We start from the raw sequence: 15469 nt of genomic DNA, 5'->3' as shown, positions 1-15469 counted from the left end.
ATTACCCTTGTCCAATTATTGCCCCCCCCCCCAGTAACCACAAAACTGACCTCTTTTTCTACGCGTTGCTTATATTTTCAAGTATAGTTGACCTATAACACTGTTAGCTCCTACTGCACAGACGATGCTGCACACCTTAAACTTATACAGTAGAGTGTGTCAAAAGCATCTTAAGAATAAAAATCATTACCAGCTTCTTAAGATTAATCTAATCATCACGTGGATTTGTGGGGCTGGGTGTCTATTTGACATTAAAGACACACCTGCAAGTTGAGAGCTTGAAGCTTTGTAGATCTACCCCTTAGAGAGAAATCTACCTTCTCCTAAGGTTAGAAGGTAGTATTTCAGACTTTCCAAGCTTACAAACTTTTATTGTAGAGGTCTACTATTTTTAGAACCTATTCTGGATACGCGGCATAATTATTTTACTCCTAAGCGCCTGCCAAGTGTGAGCTGCACTTTATCTTTGATTAATGACTTGAACGAGAGTGAATTATTCTCACTAGCTTCTGTCAAACCTACTATGTCTAACATCTACCCTATTTTTATCTCTATCGATGGAGAACACAAGCTACTGCCTATGTGACCCGCATAGGAGGGTTGGGAATGGGATAAAGCCTCTTTTTATTATTTCTAAAATTGCTGCTGGGCCAAAAATGTTAGTTCCTGAAATGAATGGCTTGTCTGTTTGCTCTTTACCTCAGTAAAGAGAGTGATTTATTAGCAGCTCCTGTGGCAAGTGAGACCAGGATCTTCTTGCTGCCAATTTTGTATCGGTGGAGGCTGTTCACCGCACTGATTGCTTCTTGTAAGTTTTCCATCTGAACGACGGCTTTGAGCTGATAATCCGTGTGGGGGCTGAGCTCAACACTCTTCACCTACAGCCAGAACAAGAACAGAATGCTGTGTCTACCCAGAACCGTGTCATCTTAAAACGGAGGGTGAATCATTAGGGAACTGGTTTGTGGACTTCAGCGCTGCCCTGGGGGACCTGAACTCTCAACTTCTGCCAACCCAAATGTGACTGAGCTAGGCTGGGTGACCTTGGGGAGGTGACCCTAGCCTGGCCTGCCTGTGCGCCCGGACACATCAGAGCTCTCCCAGGCAGACTCAGGAGCCAACACACGCAAGGAGTCTTTTGGTTCTTCTCCAGACCCGGTGAAAACTGGGAGCCTCGCTGTTTTAAGAATCAGTAAAAGGTGCATTTTTAGCAAAGTGCACCTAAAAACTGAATCAGATACAGTAAGACATTAACCAGAATAGACAATGTTATTTTAGACTCCTATTTCCATATTTTAGCAGCCAGAGCTAATTAAAACCCATCAATGTTTTATATCCCGAAGTGCCACTTAAAGCCCTGCCTGTGACCACAAGCGCTTCTCCGTCAGGCTTCTCGCCCTCTGGGGCTGAACACTGAGCACACAGCACCACCAAGAGGCGACCAGAGGAAATACAGGAGGGAGCTCCTGCTCCTCAGGAATGCTTGCCTCCTGCCTATGGTAATGGGTACTGAACTAAGTGCTCTTGACTTGAAAGACCAGCAAGGGTTGAAACAAAGGCAGGAACGCCAGGGAAAAGGTTACCTTGCCGTGCCTAGAAAACGCTTCCTGCATGAGCTGCTGCAGCTCCTTCCGGGATAATCTGTAGTCTATGTTGCTGATCTGGATGTCAGCACCATTTGCAAACGGGTCTGGGCAGTCGGCAGCAACGCTTGAATTTGCAACGTTGAAAGCAAGTGGGGATGCTCTGTTGAAAGGGTTTAGGGACATACTCCTGCTTAAAATATACATATTGAGATTATTTTTTAAAAACAGTATTCTATTTATTTAGCTTATATCATTTGGATTTTGTTTGGCGGTGTGCAAAAACAGCCCTCCACAATACAATTTGCTTTTCGAATTATCTTTTTATCTTCCATGATTGAGACTCAATTGCCAAAAGTTCTATCTGTTGACCCTCTTATTAACAACAAATAAATTAATACCAAATATTCTGTTATTGGATTAAAGCTAAAGGCAGAAATTACGGACAGGCTTGAGGAATTAACTTCCTGCTTTCATTTACCCCTTTCCCCCCACTCCCCCAGGTCTGAGAAAGCTAGTTATTCTTGCTCATATGTTGTCATGGAAAAACTTCCATATGAATTTGTAGATGTCATTTTACAGGTACAAAGTCACCTTTTTTTTTTTTTTTTTTTTTTTTTTGTGGCATCCACAGCATTTGGAAGTTCCCAGGCCAGGGATCAAACACACACTACAGCAATGACCCGAGCCAGAGCACTGACACCAGGCCCTTAACCTGCTGCACCATCAGGGAACGCCCCAAAGTCACTTTCCATAGCACGTCTTCTCCAGCTCATCAGAACCAAAATGATGCAAGAAGGGGCTTGTGGGATGCAACCTGGCCCTGCAGCTCCTTCTGTCTTCCAAGTTTCCAGAATTAGTCAGTGGGTGTTGAGGAAGCTTAAATCAGTTCTGCACTGTTCAGAGTGTTACAGTGGTTAACAGAGACCCTCATTCTTCAAACCCTCTTACTACTCCATGAGTAAGAATAACCAATGTCTGTCGGTTTGGGCCTTTCTCGCAGCATGATGACACGATGAGGACATAGTGAGTACATGGTAAGGACACTGCAACGTGCCTCCCATCAGGGGCCAAGGACTCCGGGACAGGCTTCTCTCTCTGACCTCAGCTTACCAAGATTCCCACACAGAGCAGAGAGAAATGGAAAGAAACAATATCCCCCAACATTACTGGAGGAAAAGGGGGCTGGCAGAGGACAGATGAAATATTTCTTTTAATTATGCACTTCTGTATTGCCTGAATTCTGTTAAACAAACACATTATTTCATAACCTCTTCGACTCCACATAACCACTCCATAGATCAAGAACTATTTACCGACCAAAAAAAAGTGTATGTGTGTGGAGTTTCCTGATGGCTCCGTGTGTTAAGGATCTGGCGTTGTCACTACTGCGGCATGAGTTTGATCCCTGGCCCGGGAACTTCTGCGTGCTGCGAGTGGGGCCAACCCTGTACCCCATACGAAACAACAACAACCAGAAAAACCCCACTTACCGCGAAGACCAAGACTGAGAGGTGAGCAGAGGACCAACTTGCCTTGAAGTGATCAGCTTGCTAAAAGCAGAGGGGTAGCTCACTTGGAAGACAGTCTCCTCTTTATCCTTCTTCTCGACAGGAGAACTGGGAACACTTCGGGCACTGAGGTTCTCTTTCCTAATGGAGGGAAACAGTGAAGGGAAAAGGTCCCTCATTTTCCTTCACATTAAGACAAGCAGCAGGAGCTCCTGTTGAAAGGAACCTGACTAGGAAACACGCGGACGCAGGTTCGATCCCAGGCCTTGCTCAGTGGGTTAAGGATCCGGTGTTGCCATGAGCTGTGGCGTGGGTCACAGACACAGCTCAGATCTAGCACGGCTGTGGCTGTGGTGTAGGCCGGCAGCTGTAGCTCCTATTATTCACCTAGGCCTAGGCCTGGGAACTTCCATAAACTGTGCGTGCGGCCCTAAAAAAAGAAAAAAAAAAAAACAAAACAAACAAGCAACTATGAGGGAGATTATTGGAACCTACTTCGGATTGGTTTTGTAAACGGATTCTGCCGCCCCCGAGGTTTTAGGTGTGAGCGCTGCAGCACTTGAGTTTCTGTGAGGAGGTGCTACTGGCCTTGGGTGGCCTTGCTGGGGCTCACTGATTCGAGCGCCGGTCTTCGACTCCAGGCGGCACAGCTCCTTAAAAGAGACAAGAGCAAGGGAGTTTAATGGGTAAGTCCCCAAACTGTGTCAGAACTCACATAGAAAACATGTGACTCTGGGAGTTTGCTGGTGGAACAGTAAGTATCCGGTACTGTCACTGCTGTGGTTAGGGGTTCAACTTCTGCCTGGGAACCTCCACACACTGCAAGCACTGACAAACAAACAAAATCTGACTCTGAGTATCCTCAAAAATGGAAAAAAAGGACACACCAAAACCAAGCAAGCATACAGACAGACACCATAAGCTTCCGAAAGCAAGAGGTATCACAATTACCTGTAAACTTTTAACATGGGTATTTTTGGTAGCAGATCCAGAATTTGCCTGCGACCCTTTTCCAGGTGCAGCTTTGGCACTGGAAGATGGTTCACTTGTATCTTTGATGAGGCACAATTTTGGATTCTTAAGTTTTTTGGGAGACTTTGCTTTATCAGCAGTTGCATTTGAACTCTTTGTTTCACAGAGTTCTCCACTTTTTGGAGTAAATGACACAATGATCCTATTACCAAAGACATCTTCGTTTTCCATTCGCTTCAGAGCCCGTTCTGCGCTATCCCGGTTTATGAAGCGGAGAATTGCACTGCATCCTGTGATATTCAGCACTTTCCCACCACAGTTATCAGACAGGCGTCGGAGTCTGTTGCTGATGCTCTTGCCATCTTTATTTGCTGGTAGGTTATAAACGTAGAGCAGAGTGTGGCACTGTTGACACAGAGAAAAAGTGTTATAACAGGTTAACTCAAGGGCGCACATTCAATTTCAAATTAAGAAGGACTAGGAGTGGAATTCCTAATGTGGCTCAGCAAGTTAAGACCCCAACTAGTATTCATGACAATGTGGGTTCGGTCCCTGGCCTCGCCCAGTGTGTTAAGGATCTAGTATTGCTGCAAGCTGTGACAGGATCGCAGATGTGACTTGGATCCCATGTTGCTGTGGTGCAGGCCTGCAACTACAGCTCCAATTTGACCCCTAGCCTGGGAACTTACATATGCCGCATGTGCAGCCTTCTAAAAAGAAAAAAGATTAAAGGATAAATTGGGAAAATACAGAATAGAAAATAATAGGACAATGAGTGATCTCCAAACTAGCTATAGCTAGCAACCTAGAAGGAGTGCAACAGATTTATATGGAAGAGAGAAAACTTATTTAGACTGAAAAACATCGCAAAAGAGAAATTTCTCTAAAATTAGCACTTTGGGGAGTTCCCATCATGGCTCAGTGATTAACGAATCCGAGTAGGAACCATGAGGTTGCGGGTTCGATCCCTGGCCTTGCTCAGTGGGTTAAGGATCCAACATTGCCGTGAGCTGTGGTGTAGGTCGCAGACTCAGCTTGGATCCTGCATTGCTGTGGCTTTGGCGCAGGTCAGCGGCTACAGCTCCAATTCGACCTCTAGCCTGGAAACCTCCATATGCTGTGGAAGTGGCGCAAGAAATGGCAAAAAGACAAAAAAAATAATAAAATAAAATAAAATAGAATAGAATTATCACGTTGGTGAATAAGAAAAAATATGTGGCAAGACTTAATGTTGTTGGAGTTCCCAATGTGGCTCAGCAGTAACAAACCCGACTACTATCCATGAAGACGTGGGTTCGAGCCCTGGCCTCACTCAGTGGGTTAAGGATCCGGCATTGCCATGAGCTGTGGTGTAGGCTGCAGACTCAGCTCAGATTCCACGTTGTGGCTGTGGTGTAGGCCGGCAGCTGCAGCTCTGATTCCACCCCTTTTGGGAACTTCCCTATGTGGGTGCAGCTCTAAAAAGACCAGGAAAAAAAAAAGATTTAATATTGTCAATAATCATCTTATGCTTCTTTTTTTTTAAATCCCCTCTTCTGCCTCTTTCTTTTTTTTTTTTTCCAGTCTTTTTTTTTTTTTTTTTTAGGGCTGCACCCACGGTATATGGAAGTTCCCAGGCTAGGGGTTGAACTGGAGCTGCAGCTGCTGGCCTATACCACAGCCACAGCGACACTGGATCCTTAACCCACTGAGCGAGGCCAGGGATCAAACGCTTTTTTTTTTTTTTTTTTTAAACCATAAGGCATCAGGATCTCTATCTACAGTGGGCAATCTCTCACCTAAAATACTCCATTTGACTTAAAGACCCTCCAGGTTAAAAAAGTGAGTGCTAAACAGAAGTGGAAGGGAGGAAATGGAGCTATAGCCAGAAGAATAAAAACACAATGAATAACAACAAAAGTGAATTAGGAGAGCAGCTCCAAAGGCTGAGGAAGGGTGTGCGTGCTACCTCTCTGGTATCTCCAACTGCACAGCATCCTTAGCATGTGCTGAATCTCGGGCCAGCCTCTGATCTCGATGGGCAGCAGGGAGGCACTGGCATCAGCAGTGCAAGTGCCTGAATCTGGAGACTGAGAGCCAGCCTTGGCTCTGCTACAATCAGGCTGTGTGACCTCCTGGGGCTTGCTTACTTTCCCTAACTGCTGACTCCCTTCTCCCTAAAACGAAGACACTACGGGAGGTCATTCCTAAAGTGCTTTTGTAGCTCTGAAGTTGTTAAAACACGTAAAAACTGCATTTCATGGGAGTTCTCTTGTGGCACAGTAGGTTAAGGATCCGGCATTGTCACTGCAGCAGCTCTGGTCACTGTGTGGTTCGGGTTGGGCCTGAGAACTTCCTCGAGCTGCAAGTGTGGCCCCAAAAAAACCCCTCAAAAAACAAAAAACCCAAAACTGCATTTCCTGAATGGGACTGCCCATTCTCCTGGCCCACCCACGCCGCTCTCTGTTATTATTGTTTAAGAATTACACATACATTCCCCAAACGGCTTAAATGCAAGTTCAGTGTTGCGGTAAACAGTCTTATTCTAAATCCAGACAATCAGAAACGCTCCTCCCGCTGGAAACACGGGCACACTCGCCTAGCAAGTGGCTTAACAGGCTACAGGTGTGGCGACCACCACTCCTCACCGTGCCCTGCACGGCAGGGATTGCAGCCATGGGCAAGAGGCTCAGAGGCCTGCCGAAGCTTGACGATTAAACGCCACACCTGGCCCACCACACTGCTCATTTGACTCCAAGCACCCCAAGTATGTGCAAACCATCACCATATTTCATTTTTTTTTTGGCTGCACTCGCGGCTTGTGGAAGTTCCCAGGGGCCAGGGATCAAGCCAGCATCATAGTTATAACCAGAGCCGCAGCACACCAGGTCCTTAACCCACTGGGCCACGAGGGAACTTCATCACCATCACCATCAACTTTCCCCCTAAAACCTGGAAGTGAAAAGAGTAACAACTCTTATTCCATTAACTCCACCCACCTGACACAAGACACGGCTAGTTCTGGAGACACTGGCCAGTAGTTGTCAGTAACGTAAATCTAAAAATCAACTTCCTATGGTATTTTGAAAAACTAAAAGCAAAACTCATACCTATCAATTCTCTGGGTATCTGTAAGAGAAGAACCGAAAGTTTCCGGGCCTCTTTCAAAAGCTGGCCAGCCATTGCCAAGCAACAACCTCACCTGGGCTTGGAGGCCGCTTGTTAAGGGCTGTCTTGCACCTCCATGGCCTCATGGCGGAATACAGCAGTAAGGACACAAACCCACTTACTGGCATTTTTAGTGGTAACCTGGGGGGCAGGTCGGAAATGAACTCTTCAAATCTGATCAGCTCGTTAGCATGATGCAGCAGGGCTTCGGAGGCCTGGTTCTTATGGACCAGAATGATGTGGAAACCATGCCTGTGCCTCAGGTCACTAAGTTCCAATGCAAAATTGACATCAGCTGAAAGAAAAGGCACAGCCCACCCCCATCCCCAAACATTAGAAACACTTGACAGAGGGTCAACTCTATTGACGCCACTGAGAAGACTTATTCAAAGTGGCTCCTCCTCCACCCCTTTTCAGAGCAGGAACACATTTCCCATCAGAGGAATTAACATGCGAAGACCATTTTACCATATCCTTGTATTCAACTGCAAGACACGCTACTTCCAAGAGTAAAAGGAAGCCAACGTTAATATTCTGGGGAGCCTCAACTTTGAAAACTATTCATCTCAGATTTTTTAAATTAGCAAGAGGGCACAGGATTTTTTTTTTTAATTACATTTTTTTAAAAAATAAATTTGGCCCCACAGTAATCCTTACTCATGTTCCAAGGAGAAAAGCACAGAAATCCATGCAGGCCCTTTTTTTTCTTCTGAACAGTTTTCAAAGCTAAGCTTAAACACGTCCCATATGGTTTAGCGTCTATGGGGGCACACCTGTTGGCTTCTATGGTAATTCAGACACGGTGAGTTTAGCTGAAATCACCAGATCTTTCTACACTTACTTGACACAAGAACCACTGTGGCAGGAGCAGTGTGAGTATTTGCAAACCTTCGGAGGCTTTGGCGGAGCTTGTCGTCAGCAGCGTTCTTTGCAGTAGCATTGATGTGGGCAACAGTTACCTGCATTTGTTTATAATAAGGACAAATAAGCAAGAGCTGAGGGTAGAAAATCACTACATGTTCTGCCCACATCTTAACAGACAGTTCTTGAGCGAACTCTTGCATTACTGCCACTATGGAACAGAAAAAAATTACAACCAAATCTCGCTCATTTCAAATGCAGCTCTCCAGATGCATTAACTGGATCCTTCGTTACCCCTGCTTTCCTCTCTCATCTTCTGCTTTTGCACTTCCTCCTCCTTTCAGAAAATAAAGAAAGTGAAATTTGAAGTAGTGAAATTAATTCTAATACCTCTGCCAACAATGTGTCGCTGGCAGAGACTGCTGTGTGACCACGTTAGGACTTTGGGCCGTCTTTGATGGCATTTGTCTATTTATCCATTGTCTACCACTTTCACCGGCAGGAGAGGCATCGGCCCTCAAGGGAACTAAAATGTGCTTATTCCTGTTAAATCTATCAGGGTCCCATTAAAGTCTCCAAAGCAAGGAAAGGTTTGTTTTGAGAGGTTCCTCACCTACATACAATACACAATAGGACTTACGGGTTTTTATAAGGATTATAAATCTATAGCTGTAGGCAGCAAAAAGGCCTATCAATGGAATTATCTGTCTTCAGAGTCAAGAGAACTGGATCCTAGTTCCAGTTGAAGGAAACAGACTTGGGAGACAATCTGGATTTAAATTCAAGCTCATCCACTTCCTGGCTATGTGATCTTAAAAAAGGTGCTTAATCTGCTGGGCCCTTTCGTTCATATGTTTCAAATAATAAATCCTATGAGCCTTGCTCACAGAGCAGTTATGAAAATCAAAGGAAATGTAACCACGATACTAGGAAAGCACTAATCACATATAACCAGCCTTACTGAAAGATCAGACATGATTAAATGATTTAAGAAATAATCTTTTGCTAATTTCCTTTTATTTACAAACTTAGCAGAAATGCATATTTTTGAACAAATTTTTGAATTGGAAAAAAATTTTTTTTTTGGCTGCACCTACAGCATGTGAAAGTTCTCAGGCCAGGGACTGAACCCACACCACAGCAGCAACCCAAGCCACAACAGTGACAATGCTGGATCCTAAACCCACCGTACCACGAGGGAACTGCTGAACTTAAATTCTTAAAAAAAACAAATTAATAGGAGGTCCCTTCATGGCTCAGTGGTTAACGAACCTGACCAGGATCCATCCATGAGAATGCAGGTTTGATCCCTGGCCTGGCTTAGTGGGTTAAGGATTCATTGTTGCCGTGAGCTGTGGTATAGGTCGAAGATTCAGCTCGGATTCTGTGTTGCTGTGGCTGTGGCACAGGCTGGCAGCTGTAGTTCCAATCAGACCCCTAGCCTGGGAACTTCCATATGCCATTTGGTGCAGCCCTAAAAAGCAAAAAATAAAAAAATAAAAAATAATAACATGTGCTTATTCTTCTACCAAAACAGGTAAAAATTCTTTTTCTTACCTGGCAATTATTCAGCTCTTGAATAACTTCTTTGTTTTCTTTACTGATGTCACACACACAAATGAATTCTGCTTCTCTGTGGCCTTTAAAAAACTTCTCACGGATTCTCTGGACAACTGCAGTCGCTGAGCGGCCAGAGGGGACTGAGCAGTTTTCAATATCCCAAAAAACTCCAATGGGGGGTAATTTTCTAGCACCTGTCCAGCCAGCGGCGCAACTTCTGGTGACCCTTAAGAAATGTTAACACTTTCAATTACACATGGTATGAAAAAAGAGGTGACATGTTAAAATAGTTAGCTGCCTATCATTCTTACTGGCAGGAAAACAAAATTATTGATTGGTGCTTTTTTTGTTAATTTTTTACTAAAGTATAGTTGATTTACAGCATTGTGCCAATTTCTGCTGCACAGCATGGTGACCCAGTCACACATATACACATTCTTTTTCTCACATCATCTTCCATCATGTTCTAGCCCAAGAGACTGTGCATAGTTCCCTACGCTGTATGGTAGGACCTGATGTGGAATGATGTTAAGTTTAGGGATACTAACCTCACTGGCTGCCTTAATAAGACAACTCTAAGTTGCCAAAGTATCTCGAAGCTTTGATTCCTATCTTTTAGGAGGGAACAAATCTAAAGGTCAAGTTACTTTAAGCCCACAATAAATCCATCACAAAGCATGAGCCATTCTCATGCTGACCAGTTAAGCACCTCTCAACACTAACTCGTTCCTAAATGGACAGGCCTTGATCTTCATCCTCTACCCACTCAGTGCGGAAGAACAATGAAGAGAAGACCAGGGGTGAAGTTCTTACTATCTTTGATTTTAAATGATGGTGGTTTTTTTGGCTGCACTCATGGCATGCAGAAGTTCTTGGCCAGGGGGTCAAACCCTCGCCACAGTAGCGACAACACCCTATCCTTAACCTGCTGTTAGGGAAATCCCTAAATGATTTTTAACACTGTAGTCACATCTGCTTCAACAAAATAATATTTTTAAAAGATAACATATCACATCAACTACTTTTTGGGTAAATGGTCTTAGGTTTTCAAACACTGTTTTTCATCAGCTATTGCTAAATCTTCCTAAATACTAAGTATGTCTTAGGAAGATACAACCAGCTAGTGATTTTGAACCGAAGTTGACACCAAGTCCCCTGCAGCATTTGTTTCTCCTAATACATTCCCTGTTTATATATATATATATAATACACACACACACACACACACACACACACACACACACACACACACACACATATACCTTCTGAGCTTAGACAGCCTCAGCGCAACATAAAGGGCGAGTGACTTAGGGTAAGAATAAAAAGGTTTTTACCAAGAGATGGAAATGGAGACTCACATACACATAGCCTTAGAACCACAAGGAATCTTTTAAAGGCAGTTAGATGCAGTGTTAGTATCAGGTATGGACAACTATTTAAATACGCGTATTGTATACGATACTGTCATTTACCAAATTTCGAAGCAGCTTTGCCTAGACTGGTCGCCAATAACAACGTGGTCTCCTTCCCTGTTCCTTTGGTTCCACAGCCATTACACAGAGGAATAGTAACAGGTGCAGTTTGAGTATTTGGAGGTGGTATATTTGGCCAGACTTTAGCAGCATCAATTACACTATTTCTTGCCGGCTGTTTTAAAATTTTTTTAAAAAGAGGAGGAGGTTTCAGACACGTCATTTCAGAACCTAGAGTTACATACAACAACTGAAAACACATGCTAAGTGTTTCTCCTTTCCACCTGCAAACCTCTGATAAAACGTCATTTTCAAATTACCGTTCCCAGAACTACTGGCTATCAACGCATGAACTCACTTCGGAAGTGGCTTGAAATGACCAGGGAAGAGAGTCACACGAGCAGACCTTTGAGTGCTGGGGCATGTGTCTGCCACGCTGCAGACGTCAGACATGTTTTACATAAAAGGAAGTCAAGTCTTATTTAGTTTTCCTTTCAGAAAAAAAAGGAAGCCAAGTTTCAAGTTCCCCAGTTATTACAAAAGGCCAACACGCAGTTACCTACGTTACATGAATGGGTCCACATATCAGGTGGGTGCTAGCTATAGGAAATCACAATTGTGCTCGAGCTTTTAAAGACAAAACAGGACACGAGGCTTTGCCGAGCTAAGGTCGCATGTAGGAAAGAGGTTTATTGCAGGAGACTCTAAGAGCATAAACTAATAAATAATCACTCTACACTTTGTTTGAATGCTCCCTCCCTGTGCTTCTTTCAGGACCAGCAGTTACGCGGATGGGGAGAAAGCCACATCACGAGGGAGTCTTCAACCCCAGGCACAATAAAGATTTCTTTCGAGATACATCCACTTGATTTAAAAAAGCCATTCCTCAAACCTCCGTTGCACCCAACATAACAAATAAAAAGATACAAACCTTGTTTAGACAGTCTTCGCAGTAAAGTGAGCCCTTTAAACAAACCGGAGGTACCACATTTAGGTGCAAAGAGTTGGTGCATAAGTGAGGCGTTAGCTCCGACTGTGAAATGTGCTCTTCCAAGTGCCCGGGAGCCCCACTTGTGAAATCAGAGCAGGGGAAATAGCCAGCGGAGGATGTGCAGCTCTGGAGAGCCGGAAACTGATGGAGCTTGTGCCCATTACCATGACAGGATTGGAAATGGAGCTTTCCACAACAGGGCAGGTGTTTGCAGGAAGAGAGGTTACTTTCTAGACACATGCTGGGAAAGTCGCTTGCAACGCCGGCCAAACTGTTCCTAGCTGAGGCATTCTGGAGTGAAGAGGCGGACTGGAAAGCAAACCCTGACCCTACCTGACACGTGATTGTCCTGGTGCTTTGTGAGTCTAACAGTGCACCCGGGGGAATCAAGCTACCGGTGCCTCCGCCACCGCCACCGCCACTACCAAAACGCATTGGCGAAGTGGAGGGGTCATTAGTGCAATGCGCACAGCAGCTTACTTTGGGGACAGTTGAAAGCTGTATTTTAGGTTGCTGAAGAGAATGGATATCTGGAAGTGGGACTGCTGGAAAAAGTTTAGAGCCAGCATGAAGGGAGATGGTACATCCTTTAATTCCACAGCAACTTTCTTGTTCTCCATGTAATCTTTCTGAGAAAAGAAAACCAGAACACAAGTTAATGCTACGAAGCCCGTGATCTGGGGTTACTTACACTGAAATGGAAATAGTGTTCAAGCCTATTGACATCACTCAATGACAACCACACACAATGGCATGACAGCTAAAACCAGGGGCATTCTTCAGAGGTCTGCGGGAGGTGAACACTGAAACAGACAACTAAAATGAAGACCGTGTCCTCCCGAATTTTAAGAGACTGGGGAAGGGGGTCTGTTTACATTCTCAGCAAGCCTGATGAACCATCTATGCCTCAGTGGCTTCCCTCTGATAACTTCCCCTTGCCTCCCAGGGTCTTCTGAAGACCAAAATAGGTGGTAGAAAAACAACCAAGTTCCAAGAGCATTCACTAAAGACGGCCTACAGGCTAAGCGCACTGATGGTTCCTGCAGTCAGACCACAGGTGATTTTAGTAAGGTTCTCCAGCGGAGAAAATCTCAAACGCTATGGATGAGATGAGCCATCCGCCCAGTGGCCCATCCATGAATAGGTCTTAAAGTGTTGCTGATGACATTTAGCAAACCCTGGGATATCATGACCTAAAGCCATGACGCCAACAATGACTTTGTAGCCAATGGGAAAAATGAGAGTAATTAGAAAACTACTTGGGAAAAAGACCCAAGAGACCTAGTTTGTCATACACCTCACCACAGCCACATGAGGCCATGTGTTTATAAAGGCTGTAGCATGGCACTGGAGTCAGAGACCCGGGTCTGAATGGGATACTCAAAGGCTTTATGCTCTTGGGTAAATGACTTTAACCTCACTATGCTTTGGTTTTATCATCCTTCAACTGGGAACAAGAGCATGCACCTCCTACAGTTAGAAGAATAAAATGGGACGGGCACACCAAGCACTCAGCAGAGCATGGAGCCACGGAAAGGGGATCTAAGTCATCAGTGGCCCTTACTGGCTGAGGGCAGCACGACGACGACAGAGAGGATGGTCCTGATGACTGAGACACACATGCTCACCCTTCAGAGCACAGAAGGGCCATCTGCCTGCTATGACTTTGCTTCTTTTGCTATGACTCTACACTCACCTGGGAGGAAGACTCATTTGGGACAAATCTGGATTTTCAGTTAGACTTTTCCGAAAAGGGAGGTGACATCATTGGTCTGATGGCCAATGAGCAGTGTGTTCTACCCTCTTCTGATTTATACAGATCTAGCTCTTACGGGCAGGGAGGGTCATTGTGACTTGGTCTCCTTGAATGTCCTCAGTTCTGGGTGCCACAGACAAAACTGAGATCCTGGATCTGTGATGCTAACAGCCCAATTTGGTATCATGCAACTCCAGGAGGGCCACAACTGCTACTCCAGGAAGCCCAGCTTGAACTGCCAACCCTCAGTGCAAACTGCCCCTAAAGTAAAATCCCTCTGAAGTACCCCCAATGACTGACGCCATGCAACAAAACTACATAATGAAAACCTGGAGAAGACAGGCGATAAAATAGATTTTTTAGAAAGTCATCATCAATACCTGTTTTATAAATTCATAGTAAAGTCTCATTTTAATCCCCATTACAAGAGCAAAAAAAGAAAAAAAAAGAAAGGTGGTAACACGATGCAGGAAATGAAATCAGAAAAAAGTCAAAATTGGAGTTCCCGTCATGGCACAGCGGAAACAAATCCCACTAGGAACCATGAGGTTGTGGGTTCAATCCCTGGCCTCGCTCAGTGGGTTAAGCATCTGGCATTGCCATGAGCCGTGGTGTAGGTCGCAGATGTGGCTTGGATCCTCTGGTGTGGGCCCATGGCTACAGCTCCTCTGGGACCCCTAGCCTGGGAACCTCCATATGCCGCGGAGTGGCCCTAGAAAAGGCAGAAAGACAAAAATAATAATAATAATAATAAATAAATAAAATTTAAGAAAAAAGAAAAGAAAAAGGTCAAAATCCTTATCAAAAGACGAAGGAGTTCTAGACATATTTAAATATTCAAAAGAAATGTTGAACAGAAAAAGACCATCCATAAGACCCTATCAGTCTTTGATTTTAAAAGACACAAAACTCAGAAGGCTACAGTAAAATAATATCTATTTTGTACTTTCCTCCGATTTTACTCTACAATGTGGATTTTATCTTTGGACTCTGTGACTTGAATGAGAAACAAATCTTCCCCCAAAGTTTAACATCACATATTTAAAGCATCTACTGTTACTTAGTGTGGAAGCATAGACATTTAAAAATTATGCCCTTACTGAGTCAGGAATTATAATAAGGTGTTACGAGGAGTAACATAAGCAGGATGCAAGGGAAAACGTAGCACAGACCCCGGACCCAATGGAGCGCTCATCTTTAGCATAGGAATATGCTGTGTCCTTAGTTTTGCACATAGTTACCGTTTGGGGACTAAGTGGCAATGTTTGCTCAGGACGAGAAAAGCAATTAGAGAATTTCCAAAGCCATGGCTTAGCGTCATTATCTTGTTGAAGCCATCCAAGTGTTCTGCTGCAGGAGTTCTCAGTTCCTTTTCCTTCCATCATACAGCCAGCCAAAGTAGTTCAACATTCTTTCATCTTTCTTTTCTTTCATTCTTCCACCCTGTTAAGAATGAGATTTCAACGTTATCTATTTGCATAAGTACAAATTTTACTACTGAAATGTGAGACTACAACTATATTTATGGTGCAATGGCTCTCAACAAGTCAGATCTTAAGGAACAAAAGCAGAATGGCTATCAAATCATATCACAGCTTACTAAAATTGGTAAACTC

The 15469-nt window shown here is 44.2% G+C and overlaps 1 protein-coding gene across 1 annotated transcript in view; it reads right to left on the bottom strand.

Annotated features, from left to right (window-relative positions):
• MARF1 (meiosis regulator and mRNA stability factor 1) overlaps positions 1–15469 on the bottom strand; it is a 47468-nt gene that overhangs the window by 28405 nt on the left and 3594 nt on the right. The window contains 13 exon segments of the mRNA XM_021086172.1: positions 700–878; positions 1584–1773; positions 3077–3235; positions 3590–3747; positions 4046–4471; positions 7336–7508; positions 8055–8172; positions 9632–9816; positions 9819–9860; positions 11107–11281; positions 12038–12669; positions 12672–12726; positions 15095–15296. Coding sequence (XP_020941831.1) covers positions 700–878; positions 1584–1773; positions 3077–3235; positions 3590–3747; positions 4046–4471; positions 7336–7508; positions 8055–8172; positions 9632–9816; positions 9819–9860; positions 11107–11281; positions 12038–12669; positions 12672–12726; positions 15095–15238 — 2636 coding nt within the window. The 5' untranslated portion in view covers positions 15239–15296.

This window comes from Sus scrofa, chromosome 3, assembly GCF_000003025.6.
Source record: "Sus scrofa isolate TJ Tabasco breed Duroc chromosome 3, Sscrofa11.1, whole genome shotgun sequence".
NCBI classification, from domain to species: Eukaryota; Metazoa; Chordata; class Mammalia; order Artiodactyla; family Suidae; genus Sus; species Sus scrofa.
Note: the sequence above shows the minus strand (reverse complement) of the source record. Positions and strands in the feature narration are given on the sequence as shown.